Below are 19,815 nucleotides of genomic sequence, written 5' to 3' on the forward strand. Positions count from 1 at the left end.
CACCAAGGCAGTATTTGACAGAATGTCTCCCCTTCTGTTTCGACGATTTGACGTTGAGTAATGGACAGAACATTATGATGTCACAGTGAAGATGACCTTTGATCTTTTGAATATAAAATGTCATCACTTCATTATTTTATCCTATTAGACATTTGTGTGCAATTTTGTCAAAATTAGCACATGAATTCCTGAGTAATAGCCAAAAAAAATGTTTTGTGAGGTCACAGTGACCTTGACCTTTGACCATCAAATTCTTGTCAGTTCATCCTTGATTCAAAGTGAATATTTGTGCCAAATGTGTGAAATTCCCTCAAGGCATTCCTAAGATATTGTGTTCATGAGAATGGGACAGATGGACAACCCGGACATTATAATGCATCCGGCCACAGCTTTCACCGGTCCGGAGGCATAAAAAACTGTTGTTTTTTTTTCTTTTCAGGCACCTGTTTCCAGTCCCCACCATGAATTTCAGGACCTGTCGGTGTCTCTTCTGATGGGGGCTTTTAGGGTCATTACCCATCAGGCTTTGCTCCCATGCAGCCACAGTTTTAGATCACCGCAGTAGACCAGAAATAACAGACCCATGGTTCCCTCTCTTTCTATGTCTCAATCTCTAGCAGAGACCACACTTCCCATTTTGGGCAATTTGAAGCTCTTAAGCCTCCCTTATGATCACCACCCCTCTGTTATCAGTGTGTGTCCCAGTGTGTGTGTTCACTCTCGGCCTTTTGCTTCAGTGAATGCTTGGTCCACTTCACTGGAATGCACTCTCTACAGTAGAGGAGATGGTGTTGGTACCCTCGATGTTTGCTCCTGCTCTTAGAGCCTCAGGCTTTGGCAGCGGCTCAGCTTCAATATACGGTACAGTACATGGCACAGCCTGGCACAGACTTTTGCTGTATCACACACTTGCTCCATCTCTCTTTGTGCTTATCTCTATGCCTGCCTGTCTTTTTCTTTCTTTCCATCTGACTGTCACTTGGATTTTCTGCAGACTTTTTGGAAAGAATGAAATGCACCTTTTCTTCCACTGGGTTCCTGGGTGGTTTTGTGCTGTTTTGTGATAGTTTTGTGTTCTTTCACAGAGATTCAACTGTATGGTTGATGTATGCAAAACACATGGCAGTAAGGCTGGGGATAGATAAGGCCTGCTTGGAGGTGGCTGAATTAGATCATATAGGCCTTTAAGTTAAAATGCATCCATAGCTCTGAGTACTTTTTCAAAGGATGAAGTTTCATCTGGCACTCTCCCTCTACCTCTCTTTATCTCTGCCACTCTTTAAACAACCTTTACATTTGAGACCGCCATTTAGGGCTGTGATGTCAAAGGAGGCACCGATAAGGCATTTGGCAAGCGATTTATATGCCGTGTTATACAGTGACAGGTGGTGTACTGAGAATTTGTTTCAGTGACTGCCCAGAGTTAGGCCTGGGCAAAGGGAGGCACTTGACAGACCTCTCACCCTGCAGGAGCTCACAAGTGTCGTACAGCATCTGTCCCTAGGCCCTGCTACTGCTATTGATGGAATTCCAACAGAGTTCTAAAGGCGCGTTTGGGGTGCTGTGGGGGAGGATCTGTTAGAGGTTTTCCTGGAGTCCCCTCTGAGAAGGCCACCAAGCAGCTGTCAGCAGGCAATGGCGTCATTTTTGACTTAAAAGGGGGGCCTGAGGTTTCATTTTGGTTCTTAAAATCCTTTCTGATACACTGAGAAATGACTTTTGACTGTGTGATACATTGGAAGCGAGCCTATGTTATGTTCTAGGGGCATTTATAATAGACTCTCAATCACTGGGATCCTGAACAGACTGGAAGGTTTGCTTGTTGTTAAAAAGGAAATTGACTGTGTGCCACACAATCTGTGTTTTATATTATGAGCTTTTGAAGTTGGAGAGGGCTTAATTTTGTCGAGAAGAGTTTTGTATTCAGGGGATTGTGTTACGGAGTAGATCATTTGAGGAGAATCATCCTTTCAAAAGTTTGTGCAGGCTTATTGTGTAACCTTTACTTGACATGCAGAGTTCTTCATGTCAAATACATACTGAGGATATTATGATCATAAGTATATTGTTAATGATGAATAAGTAGTATGTGAAGCCTTGAGCAAGTCTGTATGAGAGTGCCTCTTCAGTAAGGATGGGCAAGGGAAAATGTGAGAGGGTTGATTATGGCGCTATGGACAGATTCAAGGATTCTTACAGATGCTGGTTAAAAAAGAGGACAGGTGCTATGAAAGTACTTGGGGCTTTCCATGAGAGTGTGGACATAGAATAGGGAGGGAATAGGGGACAAGGTTACAGCCACGTTATCAAATGGCAGTGGTTGTGGCTTAAGTCCTTTGAGGGTAGCATCCCGGCTACAAATAAAGTGACTGCCTCTACTCTCTAGCATCAGTTCTGTGTGCTGGAGACCCTGAAAGTACTCCTGGAAGTCTCAAAGGAGGACTTAAGTGGAAGTTTTGTACCTGCCAGTGAAGGAGAAAGGTCAAGGTCTGGGGGACTTACAAAGTGGGTTTTGTGCCTCCCAGCCACAAGTGGAACAAAGCTTATTGTTTAAGCTTGATGTCTGTGGATGGTCTATTTATCAACCCGATATCACTAGGAATTAATACGTATTGGACAATTATGCACCTTACAATTTAAGTCTAATGGAAGGCTCAGTGCCAGTGCAGGAAGTAGAATGCCCAAGAGGTTATTTCCTGGTCTGTACAGTGATGCCAGTGTGAAAGTGCTTTAAACCTGCATTCTTTTTAATGGACAGCAGGGGGCGAGGCCGCTGGTTACAAATAGAAGTCCAGTAATGTAGAAATCTCTGAGACAATAACCCTAGTTCTCCTTTGATTTATTACCTTAGTAAACATTTTCCTAATGAGTTGATGTTCTGAATCACTAGTTTCAAGTTCCCTTCAGTACAGCCTGATGTTCCTTTTGTTAATTATGGTCCTGTTTAGAATAAAAGACCGTACAACAGGATATGCTTTAGGGCATGGCTACCTTGGTACAAATCATGGTCGCATCATGGTTTGGCTCTACATTCACACTAGAAGTGGCCACTGAGTCAATGATTTCATCGTCAGGTGTCTGACGCCGAAATCACTCATTAAGCAGCCATATTCAACGACTTCAGAATGAGAAAGGGCCAACAGGCTAGTGGCAGCGTTCACCTCTTTTATACAGTCTATAAGTGTGCCCTATATGCAGCAATAAGTAAGGGTGAGAAGGTAGAATTCTTTGATGGGCATGTAGCGAACCTGACTTAAATGCAGGACAACAGTGTTTGTTGTTTTTAGTTTCCTAACCCTAACCCCCTCTTAACCATTTTTTTTTGCCCCAAAACCAGTCCTGCCCCAACCTTATCCATACCATAGCTGCAGTGCCCAGATATCGTAGAATACTGATGTTTGCTAAAGGCGATATGTTTAGTTTTCCTGAAAGTAAGCTAGTTCTGCTGTCTGCATGTCTTTTACAAAATAGTGGGACCATACTACAGGTATCTTCATTAGGTATGGCAGAGAACATTTGTGTTCAACAGAGATATTTCTAACCATGAAAGTGAGTATTGATAAAAACTTCATTCATCCAAGTCATTTCACTCAGCCAGATCATGGTCGAGATGCTGGAATGTTAATGACTGAGCAGGACCATAATTATACCTGTAGAGGCAAAACAATGGTGAAGCTTTATTTATTGGGTCATTTCAGCAAACAGATGCACACTGAGGCATATACCATAGGGTAAGGTTACAGAATATGTTCTGGGTTAAGTAAAAAACTGTGCAGCATTTGCTCTGTGACTGTGAGTTTGAAGGGCTAGCTGTGGCCAGTTAAAGGCTGGTGTGAGAGGCAAGGCATTATGTTCTCGGGGAAACTGAACTGTGCATTTGTTGCAGGCCTCATGTGGTTTGCTCGGACATGCTAATGGTCAGCATGAAAACAACCAAAAACAAGAGGCTATGTTTAGTAGCAGAGCCTGTTTTTAAGTAGAAATAGTTTAGGAATTTATTTTGTAGTTTCTGTAGGGGTTTAGGTGGAAAAGAACGTTCAGCCCAGTTTACAACCTGGGCCTTAGGTTCATAGTTTTAGCTACTGTATTATCAGTTGTAATAAACAACGTGATTATTACTTTATTATTACAAGAAGAAAGGCTACAGCTTACCTGATCCCATTTGCTGTGCTATCTTTATAAAGCTGTGTCTAAAGCTTTCTATCCAATTGTCTTAGTTCCCATTACTCTCCCCCCACAAGCCCCTTTCTGCTTCCTTACTTCCTTCGCTTTCATTACAGGAACCACAGGAGGTTGATGAAGCAGTCTCACTCCTTGGGTTTTTTCTTCCCAACATTTGCTGGCCTATGCCCATCATCAATCCCCATTCAATCCTATTCATTCCCGTGTGCTCAACCCCATTCAGTCTCACCCCTCAGCCCCTCTCATTCCTCATGTCATGGCCAGATTATCAAAACCACTTCATTTGGAGCTAACACTAAAAGTGAGTGCACTGAAAATGTTAAAACCAATGCCTCTGTGCACAGGAAAACTGTGTGCTGGTTAGTATGGGTAATCATTTTACTAACAAAATAAGTCTGACTAACCTCAGGGTAACAGAGTAACTTTTCAGTCTGACTGCTGTTGAATTTTTTTTTTAGCAATGCCACCACATGTGCAGATCTCAGCAAGTAATCAGTTGAGAACAAAGTTATTTTTCAATATTTTAAATCATATGGATATTTTTCACATCATGTATCGTGATGTAATATTATTTCCATTCAAAATTCAGATTTACCTGCAGAAAATGTGTCAGATGTTTATTCCTAACATTACGTGTCAGGCCCATGGGGATCTGGTCTGCCCACAGAGTTGTCTCAATCATTTCTCAATGAATATAATCATATAAAGATGTGCACTTTGCATGTAAATAAGGTCCGTGGGTGCAAAGAAAGCCTCAAAACAGAGCATGTTTATCAAAAAACAAAAATTCAGAGGGAGGATCCCACCTGCAGAGGTCCATGCTAATGAATGAAATACATGGGGCACAATCAACTGAAGCTGCTACACCCTGGATCTTGGGGTCCAGGGCCCCTAAGGGGTCCTCAGAGTTATTGCAGGGGGCCTACCAAATCATTGTTCTGTTGTTTTTTTCTTTTGATAACTAAATATCCATCTGAAAATACTCATTAACATAAATCCAATATATTTTGCCATCTGCACTGACTTATCTTTGTGAAAGAAGAGCTTTCTCCCTCACCTTCCTGCAAAGCAAATACAGGTTATGACTGCAACCTGAGGCTGATATGGCCTTCTGCCTGGCATCCTCTATCAGCCCAGTGTAATATGTGACACACTTTTATACAATATATGTAGCAGGGGGTCCTTGCTTTGTCTTTCTTTCAGCCAACTGGTCCTTGGCCTAAAAAACATTAAAGATCCCTGTGCTACAGTGTTAATTTTTTTCTCAACACACAGCGATATGCCCCTCCAAAAGGTAGGAACCACAAAGAACTCTGAAAAAAATAGTGCAATCTGTTTAAAGATGATTAAAGTAAATACCTTTAAATACACCAATTTTGTTAGTTAATTCAGTGCCAGTTAATATAGCCTATATACTTCAAAACACTGCAGAATCAACTGCATTATAAGCTGGCAAATCGCAGGCTACATAGATGGAGTCCCCACCTACGTGATGTGTTACGTCTATGCTGTATGTATTCTGGCCTGCAGCCCCGGTGTCTAGGTCATGTTTACTTGTATCACTCTACTGGTCCAAAATTGCGTCCACATTGTGGCAACGCCCCAGAAAATAGCTGTGTACCATTTCTTAGGCTGCAGCACATGTGGGCCACATTTCCACTGACCTACTAGATATTTTAACTGACAATGACTTCACCTACCAGTATGTTGTTACCAGATCAGTGACAATTTAGCCTACTTGGGATGCTGCCCAGGAAATGTAATACAGCCTATAACTTTGCACAATGCACATATGCTCGGGAGATAGGGAGGATAACAATTATATAACCAGCTCAATCAACACGCTCATGTGCCTGTTCCACCTATCATGTTTACATCAGGCCTGCTAAGGGAAATCAAATGCCTGCCCACAGATTTATACCTACTACAGCCCCCCATGAAAACCAAGCTGAAATAATCATCAGAAGGGGAAATGATGACCTAACCTATTAAATTAGACCTAAGTGAGGATTCAAGTCTTTCTGTGCAATACATTTTGAAATGGTGACAATGATTAAATTTGGGCCAAATCTTTGCAGTGTGACTGAAGCCTTCAAAAAGGTGATTCTGGGGACTAAGGGAGCTGCTTCTTTTTGTTCCAACACTTTTTTTTCAGAGAATGACATCACTGCAGGTCCTAGTAAAGCTCCTGTCAGGAGTAGCCAAGCTGCTCATCTGAGATTCAGAGATTAATCATATGTGGGGCACAGATACTGTATTCTCTGAGTCTACATTTCTATGACTACACTTGGCATCAGGTGGAGTTTGTCCTCTATAACACTTTATCCACACGGAACATTGTGGTGAGAGGGGAGTTGCTTTCTTTGGTTTTGCACGAGAAGATTATGTAAACCAGAGGCTGTGTAATCCAACTGATGCAGTGCTTTCTGTATTTTGTGTCCTGTCTCTCCCCACACACTCCTGTTTGCTGTTTTCTGGACGTGTTGTCCCTGGACTCCTGATGTGTTATTGATGCACTCCATCTCAAGCACACCACCCACTCAAACACACGCATTGATACGCACAATAGAACTGCACAACTAATAACCGAAGAGGTTTTAATTTTGAAAGCAAAAAGCAGTGCAAAAACATTCAGTGAAAATAATAATGATTCCGCAACTCCACTTCAAAGTGTGGCTCTGAGTCAAGGCTAAAGTCAGCCTGTTTCTGACTGAAATCATTAATGATGAGAGAGGGGTCGCCACTGTTGGCACCAACGCTCTGGTCTTCATTTCACAGAGGCACATATGCACTAACACACACAAACACCCAGGCAAAGCCTTAAGGTACACAACATACACAGAGGCATGCAATCAGAGTCAGAGATCAGAGAGAGTAAGAACAGTGGAGCGTTGAAGCATTCGGGGAATAGAAAATACAAAGAGACTTTTTTTTTACTTGACTAGAAAATGTACAGCACTGAGCTTTAGAGTTTCTACCACATCACCATGAAATGATGTAACACTTTTCTGTCCTATGACTCTGATATCGTTTTTTTCTTTTCTTTTATGATTTATCAGCAGTGCAGAGGCTATCGTAGTTTGAGTGGTTCATCCTGTTACAATGGAGAGGTTTACATGTAGGAATTGGAGGAATTAATGGGAAGTACAAATGAAGCCAAATATTCAACAGTTGAATGTATCTTCCCACAGAGATGCCAGTTTCAAAATAGTTTCTCCCTTAGGTACTCACTCCATAATGAATGACTACACTAGGCATCTAAATACAGACTTTATTTAGCGCTACGAAAGCCAGAAACAACTCCCATGTCCTAATTGTTGTTGATTGAGCTGCCAGGATAAGAGTTCTGAAATTCCACTTAAATGGATCCCATTAGGCTAATTGGTTGGTATTAAAAAAAGACTTTGCCCTTGGACATTGCTGTGGTTGCATTATCTACAAAATTAACATACAACAAACACATCATGCATTACACCATTAGTAAATAAAAGGCATGTTTAGGTCTGTAGCAGAGGGCAATATAATTTAAAACAAGACATTATATGTGATTAATATAGTGCATTTAAGAAATTCAATTTCTGCCAACCTACAAACAATGTCTTAATGTACCCATAAAAAGGACTGGACCTGACAAGTGAGGCAGCTAAACTAATTTTCTTGTATTAAAATACCAATATTGATCACTAGTCCATACCCATTGAGTGCACAGTTGCCCACGTACAGTTTCACATGGTGTGTGTTTGGGATACAGGTCATAGGAAATTGCAGAATAAATCAACTGAACCCATTAAGAAGAGCAATGTATTCAGACAGAGTTTCTGTGAATTTGATAGTACGATTGCTTTATTGAAAGTACAGTAGTACCATTGCCAATAGTGGGATAGTTAGTGGGCTAAAACTGTACATCAGTAGTTGAGGTAGCACGTTGAAAGGCAGATAGTTAAAGTGTTTATATGTCGTATTGACTTAAAAGTGGGGCGCACTGGTAGAATGACTGACTGGCAGAATGAGTCACTGACAGTTTCCGTGATTATGTACAGCATACCATACCATGACTTAGTCATACCAAAAATTTGAAAAAAAAAACCCCAAAACATTTGGCCCACAGGGGGAGCCACAGCGATCGGTCGCATTTTAGCCATTTTTAAGCATTTTTCTGTTGTTATAGCGCCACCCAGTTGCCAATTAGAGTTAAATTTCTCCAGTCACCTTGAGGCATCCTGTTCTACATAACTACCAAGTTTAGTAAAAATCGATATGGCGGTTAGGCCTACATAAGAAATTAGCTCTCTAGCGCCCCCATTTTGTTTGATTGGGTCAGTAATGGAGGGGTCCCCTCAGATTATGTGTGGTCATATGCCTACAAAGTTGCATGGTGCTTATAGAAGCTCAGTTTTAGTAAGTTTTCCAACTTTTGCCAAGAGGGAACTTTAGATATTGGTTCCCATCTTTATGTTCACCGGGTTTCATGCAGATCGGTCAAACTTCCTAGGAAGAGGTCGATTTTAAGTGTTTTTCAAAAAATTCAAAATGGCGGAAAATCTGTATAACCGGAAATTATGGGTTCTTGATGTAAATTTATTCCCAGTGAGGAGAGGCATCTCTGTGCAAAGTTTCATGTCTCTACGACATACGGGGCATGAGATATGCCCATTCAAATTTTGCAATTTCAATCGGTTGCTATAGCGCCCCCCTTTGGCCAATTGGGGGCCATATTGGTATTGGTACCGAAACAAAGATTTTGGTATCGTGACAACATGATCATGAACTTAATGTTGTAATGTGAAAGCAGCATGGGCGCAAAGAAGATGTGTTGCATTTTACTGTTCAGATGGATTTAACAACACATTGATAACAAAGAGCAAAGGCGGATCAGGTGTCTCATAAAATATGACTTTTTTTTTTTTCACATTTTTCAAATACCACATGAATGCAGTACAAGACAGAAGTAACTGGGATGTTTGCCCGTCAAAGAACAACAGATTGTTGGTCAGTGGCATTTCTGTTACATGATATTGAGTTTACACAGCTTACCTGAAAGTTGGATTCTGGATCAATGCATTAAAATAAATAAATTTTATCTTTATTTATGTAAACTTATACATGCTGACTGGTAATGCATTGAAGAGATGTTTTATGGGGCGGGCAGCACTAGTGTTGGACATGTACGTACTCGTGTTGTCACGATACCAAAATCTTTGTTTCAGTACCAATACCAATATGAATTTCGATACTTTTCGGTACTCTTCGGTACTTTTCCTAAGGAAAAGTCCTTCTGGATACAAACCTTTAGAACAATAAATAGTAGGGGTGTAACGGTACCAAAAAAACCATGGTTCGGTAAGTACCTCGGTATGGACGTCACGGTTTGGTAACTCAAATGTTCCACCAAGTTTGTGTTGTCTCGTGTTGTCTCCCTTTGAGAGGCAGACTTTCTCTTGTCTTTTTTCACGTGTGCCAGCTGCGAATGTTGATACAGGTGTTGTCATACACACCACTTGTGTAATCTGTGCTCCAATAGGAACAAGAAAGGCGTTTGTGTGCATAAATGAGTAAAATAAATTAACTAAATTAATGAATTGAATCAATTTCAAAGTACCGGTATTTTCCAAATGCAGTATAGTACTGTCTGGAATACTCTAGTACTGCGGTACTATTTTAGTACCAGTATACCGTGCAACACTAGTACGTACTATAACAGGGTGTCATGCAGAAACTGACACCATATTTTAAAAAAAGGATCGAAACTTGAAAGATTTGATAAGTTTACATATATCAACTTGAAGGAACTGATTGGAATTTGAGTCATGTTTCTGGCCACCTGACAGATGTAAGTCTGGTACTCTTCCTTTATCTCTAATTCATCTGGCTTCTAGCTGCTAAATGCTCCACTGTATTCACAATCTGATTGCTCACATTGAGCCTCATGCTGACAGATGCGATCTTAATTGGCATGCACAAAGATTTGTGGCATTGACCAATTTTCTCATAATTGAAAATTTCTCTCAGGTACAAAGGAAAGTCCAGAGGTCCATACCCGTTGGAGAAGTCATGTACAGACAGTCATGCAGGTACCTGTCTAGTATCATCCTCTGTTGCGTATCACAATGTAATGTCACCTATTGTAGGTTATCCTGTCTAATATTCTTGTGACAGTCATATGATTGTCTCTTCTATTAGTCATAAGCTGCTTTACATGGGCAGTACAGTAGCATCTAACTCCAGGTTATCCATTCTCTTTTTATTTGTCCAACAGAGCAGTGCTGCTCTTACAACAGATCATTGAGAGTCACACTGTTAATATTTTCTTATTTTTTTAAGGTCTCCAATGATACCAAAGCTGCTTTGTGAAATTCTTCCTTTTGCTTTTTAGTAAAATTTTTGTTAATGAAAAGTGTCTGACTTGTACAGTTATATGAACAATCCTCAAAGAAAAAAGTAAAAGAGTATAAAAACACAAAGGGTTCTTGCATGAGGCCCCTCGTCTGTCATTTGGTGAGCAGGTTGTGTAAAGTGGGTTTATTAGAGCAGGAAGGGAGGTTGATAGTGCTGTGAAACGGAACCAAACAGTAGCAGGACTGCAGAGTTAGAAATACCTCTCTGTGAGTTTGTCACCTGTCACACTACATTGACATCATGTGATGCATCGTTAATATTAACATGTTGATAAATGCAGCTTTAACTTTCTTCAGTCACAGACACTTGCAGAAAATATTTTCAGGCACTTTAATTCACCCATCATGGGGCTCATCAAGTTATCATTGGAGTATGGGTGTGTTAAAGCCAGCAGTTTTATTTGTTTTGTTTCGTCTTTCGAATTATAATAAATCTGAGCAAAATATAAGTGGTCTGAGAGAACAATAGACTTCTGCACCTTCTCTTGGCTCTGTTTACTGGTTTTAGAAAATCTAACCTATAACAGGAGACTTTGGCCAATCACAGGTCATTTCAGAAAGAGGGTGTGGCTGTTCTACAAATGCATTTGTTCGTGTACTTCCTTTCAGATGGTGAAAGCCTGATTCAATGGTGGAAAATCATGCAAAACAAATGGGCTATTCCAGCATTGGCAACAGCTAGCTACACTGCAAAGCAACCCAAAAAGGGGGATGGACTTTTGGGCTTTAGCCTTTTGATAACTGAAGTGCTTATAGCTGCGGCTAATTAAAGTTCATATGTAGCTAGCTAAAGTCACAGTATGTCATCTCAATGGACTTTTTTTCTGGTTTTGTGCTCGTTTTGGGTAATTCTATGTCTCTGTGATTTCATTTTGTGTGTTTGGGGTCATTTTTAGTCAATTTGTGTCTCTGTGAGTTCATTTTATGTCTTTTGTAGTAATTTTATGTCTCTTTATGGTCCAATTATGTCTCTCTGAGGTCACTTTGTGTCTTTTCATTGTAATTTTGTCTTTTTGTAGTAATTTTGTGTCTCTTTGTAGTCATTTTGTTGCTCTTTAAGGTCATCATGTGTCTCTATGAGGTCATTTTGTGTCTGTTTGTAGTAATTTTATGTATCTTTGTAGTCCATTTTTGTCTCTCTGAGGTCACTTTGTGTCTCTTTGAGGTCACATTGTGTTTTTTCATAGAAATTTTGTTTTTGTTTTTTGTAGAAATTTTGTGTCTCTTTGATTTTATTTTGGGTGTTTTGGGTGTGTTTTTGTATTTATGTAGTCCATTTGTGTCTTTTTGAAATCAATTTGTGTCACTTTGAGGTCATTTTGTCTCTCTTTAATGTCATTTTGTGTCTCCTCGTAGTCTGTTTCTGTCTCTTTGAGGTCATTTTGTGTCTCTTTAATGTCATTTTGTGTCTCCTCGTAGTCTGTTTCTGTCTCTTTGAGGTCATTTTGTATTTGTAGCAATTTTGTGCCTCTTTGCAGTTCCTTTGCATCTCTTTGCAGTCTTTTTGAGTCTCTTCCTGGTCAGTATGTGTGAATTTGAAAGACATTTTGCAGGTGAAGACAAGGTTGGGGCCTGTGACACTTTGGGTCCCTTGGCATGGGCCCAGATAGCCACTTCTTTAATCCACCCACAGGTACTCATATATATACTGTATAATACATGTGCATATGCCTGTGCTGGCTTGGGGGGAGGGTTTAGCACACAGAGGGGAGAGCTGCAGCAGAAGAGCCTATTTTCAAATCCTGCTGGTATTTTTGCTTTTTCCAGAAAACTGCCTACTCCAGCTTTAATGACTTTAGATATGCGTAATAATAAGTGTAAATAATATATATGTAGAAAAATGCCTCACAATGACTAACCCAATTTAGGCTTTTACATAGAGCTGCTGCTCTGAAACCAAGCTAACTTTCTTACTTTGTTAGATGCCACACTGCAGCCAGATCCCATGCTGATAATACTCATCACTTCAGAAGCACAGGGTACACGGACTGCATTCCAACAACACCATTGCCTTTGGCCTTAGCCTTACAAGAGAAAAGCAAATTATACTTCAGCTTTGGAGAAATGTGAAGTACCCACTGTGAAGCAGTGGCTCAATGAAATGTGTGATACCTCACACTTGGGATTAGGTACAGTCTCAAGGACAAACTTAAATGACTAGAAAGTTTGGTCTCCCTTTGTCTCCCTTTTGGAAGAGGTTACAGATCAGCGCTGGTGATTATTCTCTTAAAGGAAATGAAAAGGCTGAGTAGCCAGGGAATATTATGTTATTTTGATACTCTTTTTATTATGCTCTTTTAATATGTTTGTCCATTAGACAGTCTGCCCACAAGCCTGTGCTGTTACAGTATGTGCTTATGTGCCAAAACAATCTTCAAGAAAGTTGCAATTGTCATTTCAGTAGTAGTGATGGAAGTAGAAGTAGTATCTGCTACTGTATTATTTACACCTGAAGTGATATAATCCACAGAAGATTCCCTCAGAAGTGAGGAGTTGGATTTTCTCTGCTTGGTCTAAAAGCAAAATGGGAATAAGGTAGTTGGCCACCAGGAAAGCTAAAAATGCAGACTCCATTGAAAATCCAAGGGAAATGACCCCGTGATTGACCTCTGATTATCAAGTGACCTTTAAAGACTGTGATATAAAAAAAAGAAGAAAAGAACCTAATGTGCCGGAGGAAAGTTACATGGCAGTAAAAAGACTAAACAAGAGGGGAAATAAGACTGAATCTACTTTAAAGGATTCTCTCCAGGCATGTTCTAAAACATATCAAATCATCACACTTGCATACACTGCAGAGATTTAAGGTGAGCACTTTTCCCCCTTCAGCAGATAAATGTGCAAACAAACTCTGCGCAGACATCATTGTGCTCAGTGAAGCTCAAGCACCCAAGTAAGTCAACAATAGGAAAAACACATTTTCGACTGGAGAGGGACTTTAACAAACACATGCATTTTGTCAAGATGAATGAATCCATAAAGCAAAAATAGCTTCATTAATGTAATTCTTCCTCAGCATATTTCTTTGTTTGCGCAATGTTTTTGTGACACTTGTCACGATGATTGTGTCAAAACCACGGCAGCAAGAGAGAGAAAGAGAGAATGTTAGTGTGGGAAAGAGAGAGGGTACATATGGAGGAGGAGGAGGAGGAGGAGCAGAGAGGTGTGAAACTCAAGTTTATGCATATAAAATGTGCAATTAAGTCTCCACTCATTTAGAATATTGAATGAATGTGGTTCTTTTTTTGTCACTGACAGAATGGAGAGAAAAAGAAAACTCTATGTGGGTGTGCTGTGTATTTAATATGGAAATCTGGCAAATAAGGCAAATTTATGCCCCTAAATATTCAGTGTTAAACTGACCCCAAAATGCACTGGCTGTGCAGTGTTCACCGTTCACTGACCACCTCCTGCTCCATCTTGGCATATGTGTCAACCATCAACAGCTGTGTGTGCAGCTCACATTCTCTCCTCAAAGTGAATTTTGAATCATATTATCAGTCGTACATGTTGAATACAAACCAGTGCTGCTGTTCACTAACTCAGGAATACTGCTGTTTTTTTTGTTTGTTTGTTTTGTTTAAGTAACATCCTTTAAAGCAATCTGAGCTTACATATGAGCCTGACAGACCAGTGAGGTGATTGGTTCCTTCTCATATGCCATTAGGCAGTTTCAAAAGTCGCCAAGCCGACCTGCTGATGCAGGCAGTGCAAAATATCTCAGAGGCACAGCCTCATTTCCCTGATCACCAACGCTGGCCATTAGTGCTGTGAATTTGCCATGCTAATGGCTGCTCCTTACTGCAACCTTAAATAGTTTATACCCTTATCCTCCTGAGACCTGGCAATTCATATTTGTCCTCTGTGGGGGACATGACACTGAGGCCTTTGTTCAAACACCATGCATGCAGTATATTTCAACCCTGATGAACTATGTAAAGCACATCCTGGGCTTTCTAGTGGTGTTGGTCAGACACCTATGGTGTGAACAACAGAACACATCTTAAGGTATATTTTTTCTGTTCTTCATAAGGATGATTTTGTTTGTTTTATTTACTTATGAGAATCTTAAGTACATTATATTAAGATTCAAGAAGAATGTGTTAGTTTTAAGCTTTGTTAAATACACATTTAACCTCTCTAACTCTGCCAGGATGCCGACATCCTCGCTCCCCTCCTCCTCTGTTAAATGGTATCTCCCAGGCACACTACGTCATCAAACTATGTAATGTTTGGTATTGCCGGATTCAGGAAGCTCTCAACTCTTCAAAAATAACATCATTTTTCTTTTATTTATTATGTATTTCGCACCAGAGCAGCCTAAACACACAAAGTCCAAAATCGCAATGAGTGGTGACAAGTCATGTCATGCCGCTTTTCGACGAGAATTGTTAAAGGATTACTCGTGATCTTATGCGGAGCCGTTAGCGGGGACTTAGCTCTTTTATAAAAGGTAAGAGTCTCATTCCTACCACTATTTTTGGCTGAGATATACCATCTAGAAAGTGGGATCATAACTTTCACGTTTCATATGGCTTTATTTGGTGATATTTTAAGGTGTTTCTGTGTCAAAAACAACATCAGCTATCATAATCACACCTGATTTCAATAAGGTACAATGTTTGAAGCTGGCTGAGTGTTGTTTGATCACTGACAGTACTGTTTTGAAGCCAAGTGACCGACTTGTCTTTTGGAGCTCCGCCTGGATCTTTGCATGGAAAAACACTGTAGAATGGTCAGACTTTGAGCTGTGTTCTTCAAATTTGAAACAAATGTTCATTGATAGTGTGCCTACAGCCCCACGGTGTCATTTACCTGCTCAGATGAAGCCACAAACAGTTATTCATCCTGAAAAACATTTTTTTTTTTTATTTTAGGCAAAATCTTCGCTTTTTTTTTTTACTGTCTTCAGAGGCCCATTACTCTGTCTCTGTATCACCTAGAGTGTTTCTGACACTTGCACAAAAAACTTCAGGGAGTTTTCTTTCTGGCAAGACCTCATGCATGCATGTAGTCAGAGCGGTTCAGAAGCTATAGTTATTTTAATTTAGGTATGTCATTTAAGGCGTTTTTGCTACAAAATGGGGGTGGAGTACATTAAGATTTTAGAAGAATATGTTAGTTTTAAGCCTTGTTAAATACACATTTAAACCCATTGTGGGGAACAGTGGGAATCGCTTCTTGTCATTTTCAACCATGTCCCATACAGGAAATGGGAAAAACCAAACCAACCATTTCTGCCAGTGTGATGAAAAATAATAAAAAAAGATCCTGTAAGTAATTAGAATGATAAACTTTTTTGAAATATTTACTTACTTATCTCAAAACAATGATTTAATAATTAACATCTTCAAATAAAAGACTTGATTGTCTCAAATAATGAAAAACCTTCTCAAAGTACTAACTGAGAACCCTATTAAAAATAATGACTTAAAATCTAAAAATAATGACAACATTTCTCAGGTTACTGACCTAATATCTTAAAATATTAAGAAATGATATGAAAGAAATTATTATTTATTTAGTTAGTTTTTGTTTTGCTTTCATCACATTGGCAGAAAATTGCTTCCATGCATAAGAAATTAAGGGAGAAGAAAAGATTACTGACACCCAGCAACTATTTTGTATTAGAAGTGACATGTAAACCAGGGTTCTGAAGTTTTACACAGATTCTAGGAGGGGTAAACTAAAGGTTATTTGTCTATACACACACGAGCGCTATGTGTAACTAGTTAAAAGAATGGAATGCACAATATCTTCAGTGTTACATTCCTAAAAATTGAATTTATTCATGTCATTTAAATTAACTGTTACGTACTTTTTGTGGAAAAGATTGACCCAACGTCCACTACAGAGGACACATTATAAAGACACATTATTTAAAAATGATAGAATTTTTGAGAAAAAAATTTTGTGATGTTTTTCTCACATCTTAATTACTTCAATTGTGTTTAAATATCAAAATATTTTTTCTTTCAGGTCTCAGCACTCAGCCCCTAACCCACAGCTTTGCCCCCTATCCTCCAACCCACTCTGGTTCCCCCAATGTGTGACCAAAGATTTCACCCATGGTGCTGTGGTCTTTTTCCTTTGAATAGTAAAAGTAACACTGGGCTCTTGTACACTTGCATCACAGCCATTAGTTAAAATAATATCACTCTGCCAAGAAAGAAATAGATCTTCACACATAAAATGCAGAAATTAGTTGGTAGAATGGCCCTGCTGACTGTTAACAGTTTCTAGCTCCAGGCTGACTCTGTGACACTGGCTTGTTTGCCAGAAAGTAAATACAAAAGCTATAGTTAGGACTATTATAGACTGCTGCAAAACATTATACTGCACATTAAACTGAATTGCATCACGTGTTGCAAACCTAATAAGCTTATTAAGCCAAGAACATTACAGTGTGATTAGATGTCAAAGAGAGGTTTCTTATTTCACCAATAACCTCCATCAGAATCATGTGGTAATAAGTCAAACAAGAAGGCTAGTCCATGGATTACCACTTCAGCTTTACTTGTGTACTGAGTGTTCCAGGGGCAGTCGGAGGGGTTAGGTTGTGGCCAGTGTGGCCAGACACGGTTCATCTACAGCCTGGTAAGATAACAGATTCCCCATGAGACCGAGAGTCAGTCAGGCAGAACAGACATATTAACTACTGCAGCGGAAAGTAAAGGGTCATCCCAGCCAACCACTACACACAGGAGGTGAGAGGCTTGGCAGGGTGGTGGATGGAGGTGGCAGCAGTGTGTGTGAGTTAAGTGTGTGTGTGTGTGCAAAAAATCCTTCAGCGGACCTTTTCTTGAGGACTGTGTGTGAATTTAAGATGAAATATGTGAGTGTGTGTGTGTGTGTGTGTGTGTGTGTGTGTTACCCAGCCTTACCCTTTAGGTGGATCTTATTTTCCGGGCTGTGCACCAACACTGAGCTAACCGAATCCAAGCTGTCGTAGTTACTGCAGCCGAGAGGGCCTGTCCTTGTTTCGGTTACCTAGGAAACAGAGGAAGGACAGATCTATTTAAAATATATGGTTGTGTTGTTTTTTCATATAATGCCACATTAGCAGTGAATGAGGCAGATGTTTGTTCCCATTTCTGGCAGTCGAGCACACAACTTGTGGCAGGCGGCGCATGTGAAGGCAGGCGGAGGACTGGATGTGGCAGAGCCCTCTTGACAGCAGAGAAAACTATCGCCATCTTTTGCTCCACTCCCACACCTGCAGCCACAGCTGCCTGCAATGTGCTGGCTGTCTGGCAGAGAACAGTGGAAAGGAGGGAGAGACACGAGAAATGTGAGGGGGGGAGCAAGCGCAGGTGTTTGTGAAAGAAAAAGGATTTAAACTTTAAAGAGAGACAGAGGGAAGGTTGCATTAAGGCCTCGATCTGATAATAACCTCTGTTGCATGTGTGTGTTTGAAAGCAACCAGATATGAAGGTGCATCAGATATTAAAGATATCAAAGATGTTGGAGCAGACAGCATGAGATTTGATGTTTGTTCTGCATGGTCACCACAGGCAAACTTACATTGGTTGAGCAGAATTACAATTGCCTCCTCTTTAAAAATGTTTCATGGCTTTCATATAGTTTTTGCTGATTTATTATTACTAATCGATAAGAGAGAAAACAACAAGCAGAGCATGATTTATTAAATATTTTTGTTTAAATCATATCTATTGCTGATTTTTAACCTCAGAGCAGATTTAAGCCCCTGTGACTCCCACTCTGTTTGCATTGCGTACCTTTCCTGCCTTGAAACACTCATTACATTCAAATGGCACACACACAGTTTGTTAGGGACACTGTGTTTTGCCCAGAATCCCAGAAACTAACAAGTGCTTCTAATCCGGAAGAGTACCCTGCCTCAGGTTTGATATCAGACAGTTTGTGGTAATTTGATTAAGTATTTAAAACTATGCACCATGTAAACTCAGTATCTACTCAATTAATCAAGCTGTTAATACTAAATTTTGACACAGGGCCCCTCCTTAAGATGGTGTTTGAAGATATAAAACAAAACATGCAGAATCTACCTTATGATTTCAGTTCATATTCTGGTACATATAACCATATTTGCAAGTAATGCTGGGTATGGAGAATATTAAATATCACAATATTTTTGACCAAATACCACAACATCGATATTGCGAGGATATTGTAGGGTTAACTGTTTTCACAAAATAGTTACACAATGAGATTTTTGATAAATAATCATCAGTAATGTGGATATAATAGCCCTTTTTAAATAGGAATCGTGCAAATTTGCAGGAAAGCCCAATCAGTCTTCTTTCAGCATTGGCAGTATAAAAACAAAATCGGGGAGTGCAGCAAAATGCCGCCTACCTACTTTTGTTTATACAGAATGCACCTTTTTTCGGGGCAATGCGGGCATGAGCAAGTTACAAAATGTGTAGCTCAGCCTGTGACAGTAAACAGTGACGTATGCCGAGGGAAGCCGCAGCTAGTCAGTCCTTTGGTGATTCTTTCATAAGTTGGCCCGTCCTTCACCGTTCCTGTCATTTGATGATTAAAAACGGCCCAACATTCGCCGAAAATCTGGCAGTGTAAAAGGGGCTTATGACTACAGGGGTAAAGGGAAGTAAGAGAACAGCTATGTTCAGAAGATTACGTTATTTTACTGTAATGCAGCCTGTAAAACCAGGAATAGACAACACTTGAGATATCAAAAATCTAAGCCTATATCTAGTCTCATATCACCTTATCAGTATAATATTGAGCCCTATTTGCAATTAATCAAAATTACCTACTAAACTACTACTGTAATGACCGTACAGTGAACCTGGGACTCAGGCTTCTAATGGTTCAGGGCACCAGGGCATTTGCCCAGATGGTAATGTGGCCTTGTTGGCAGATGTGCAGTAAAACTGTTTGACAGGACACCTAAAACACAGTTCTGGTCCAGCTTAACTGAGTAGGTCTTTCAAATTAAATGACAAAACACTTTCTGTGTCCATGCCCTCTTGAACAACCATCCCATTCTCATCCCCAGGTCATCAAATACAGACACTTTGTGACACCCCTTGGCATGTGATATTGACACCAAAAGCACCCTTTCCACATCATTTCTGTGTTGATGATAATATTAATAGTAATAATAGGCCCTGTCAGATACTTGATCAGAAAGTTATGGACTCCGAATTCAAAAGGTTTGCTGTGACAAATAAATTAATTTAATCACTATATATGATAGCAATCCTTTGCCTGAACCAGAGAATCTGTA

The 19,815-nt window shown here is 39.9% G+C and overlaps 1 protein-coding gene across 1 annotated transcript in view; it reads right to left on the reverse strand.

Moving 5' to 3' along the window:
- brinp2 (bone morphogenetic protein/retinoic acid inducible neural-specific 2) overlaps nucleotides 1-19,815 on the reverse strand; it is a 342,576-nt gene that overhangs the window by 103,675 nt on the left and 219,086 nt on the right. Inside the window, exon 5 of the mRNA XM_033650943.2 lies at nucleotides 17,462-17,567. Coding sequence (XP_033506834.1) covers nucleotides 17,462-17,567 — 106 coding nt within the window. The remainder of the gene's footprint in view (nucleotides 1-17,461; nucleotides 17,568-19,815) is intronic.

Source organism: Epinephelus lanceolatus, chromosome 12 (genome assembly GCF_041903045.1).
Source record: "Epinephelus lanceolatus isolate andai-2023 chromosome 12, ASM4190304v1, whole genome shotgun sequence".
Classification (NCBI taxonomy): Eukaryota; Metazoa; Chordata; class Actinopteri; order Perciformes; family Serranidae; genus Epinephelus; species Epinephelus lanceolatus.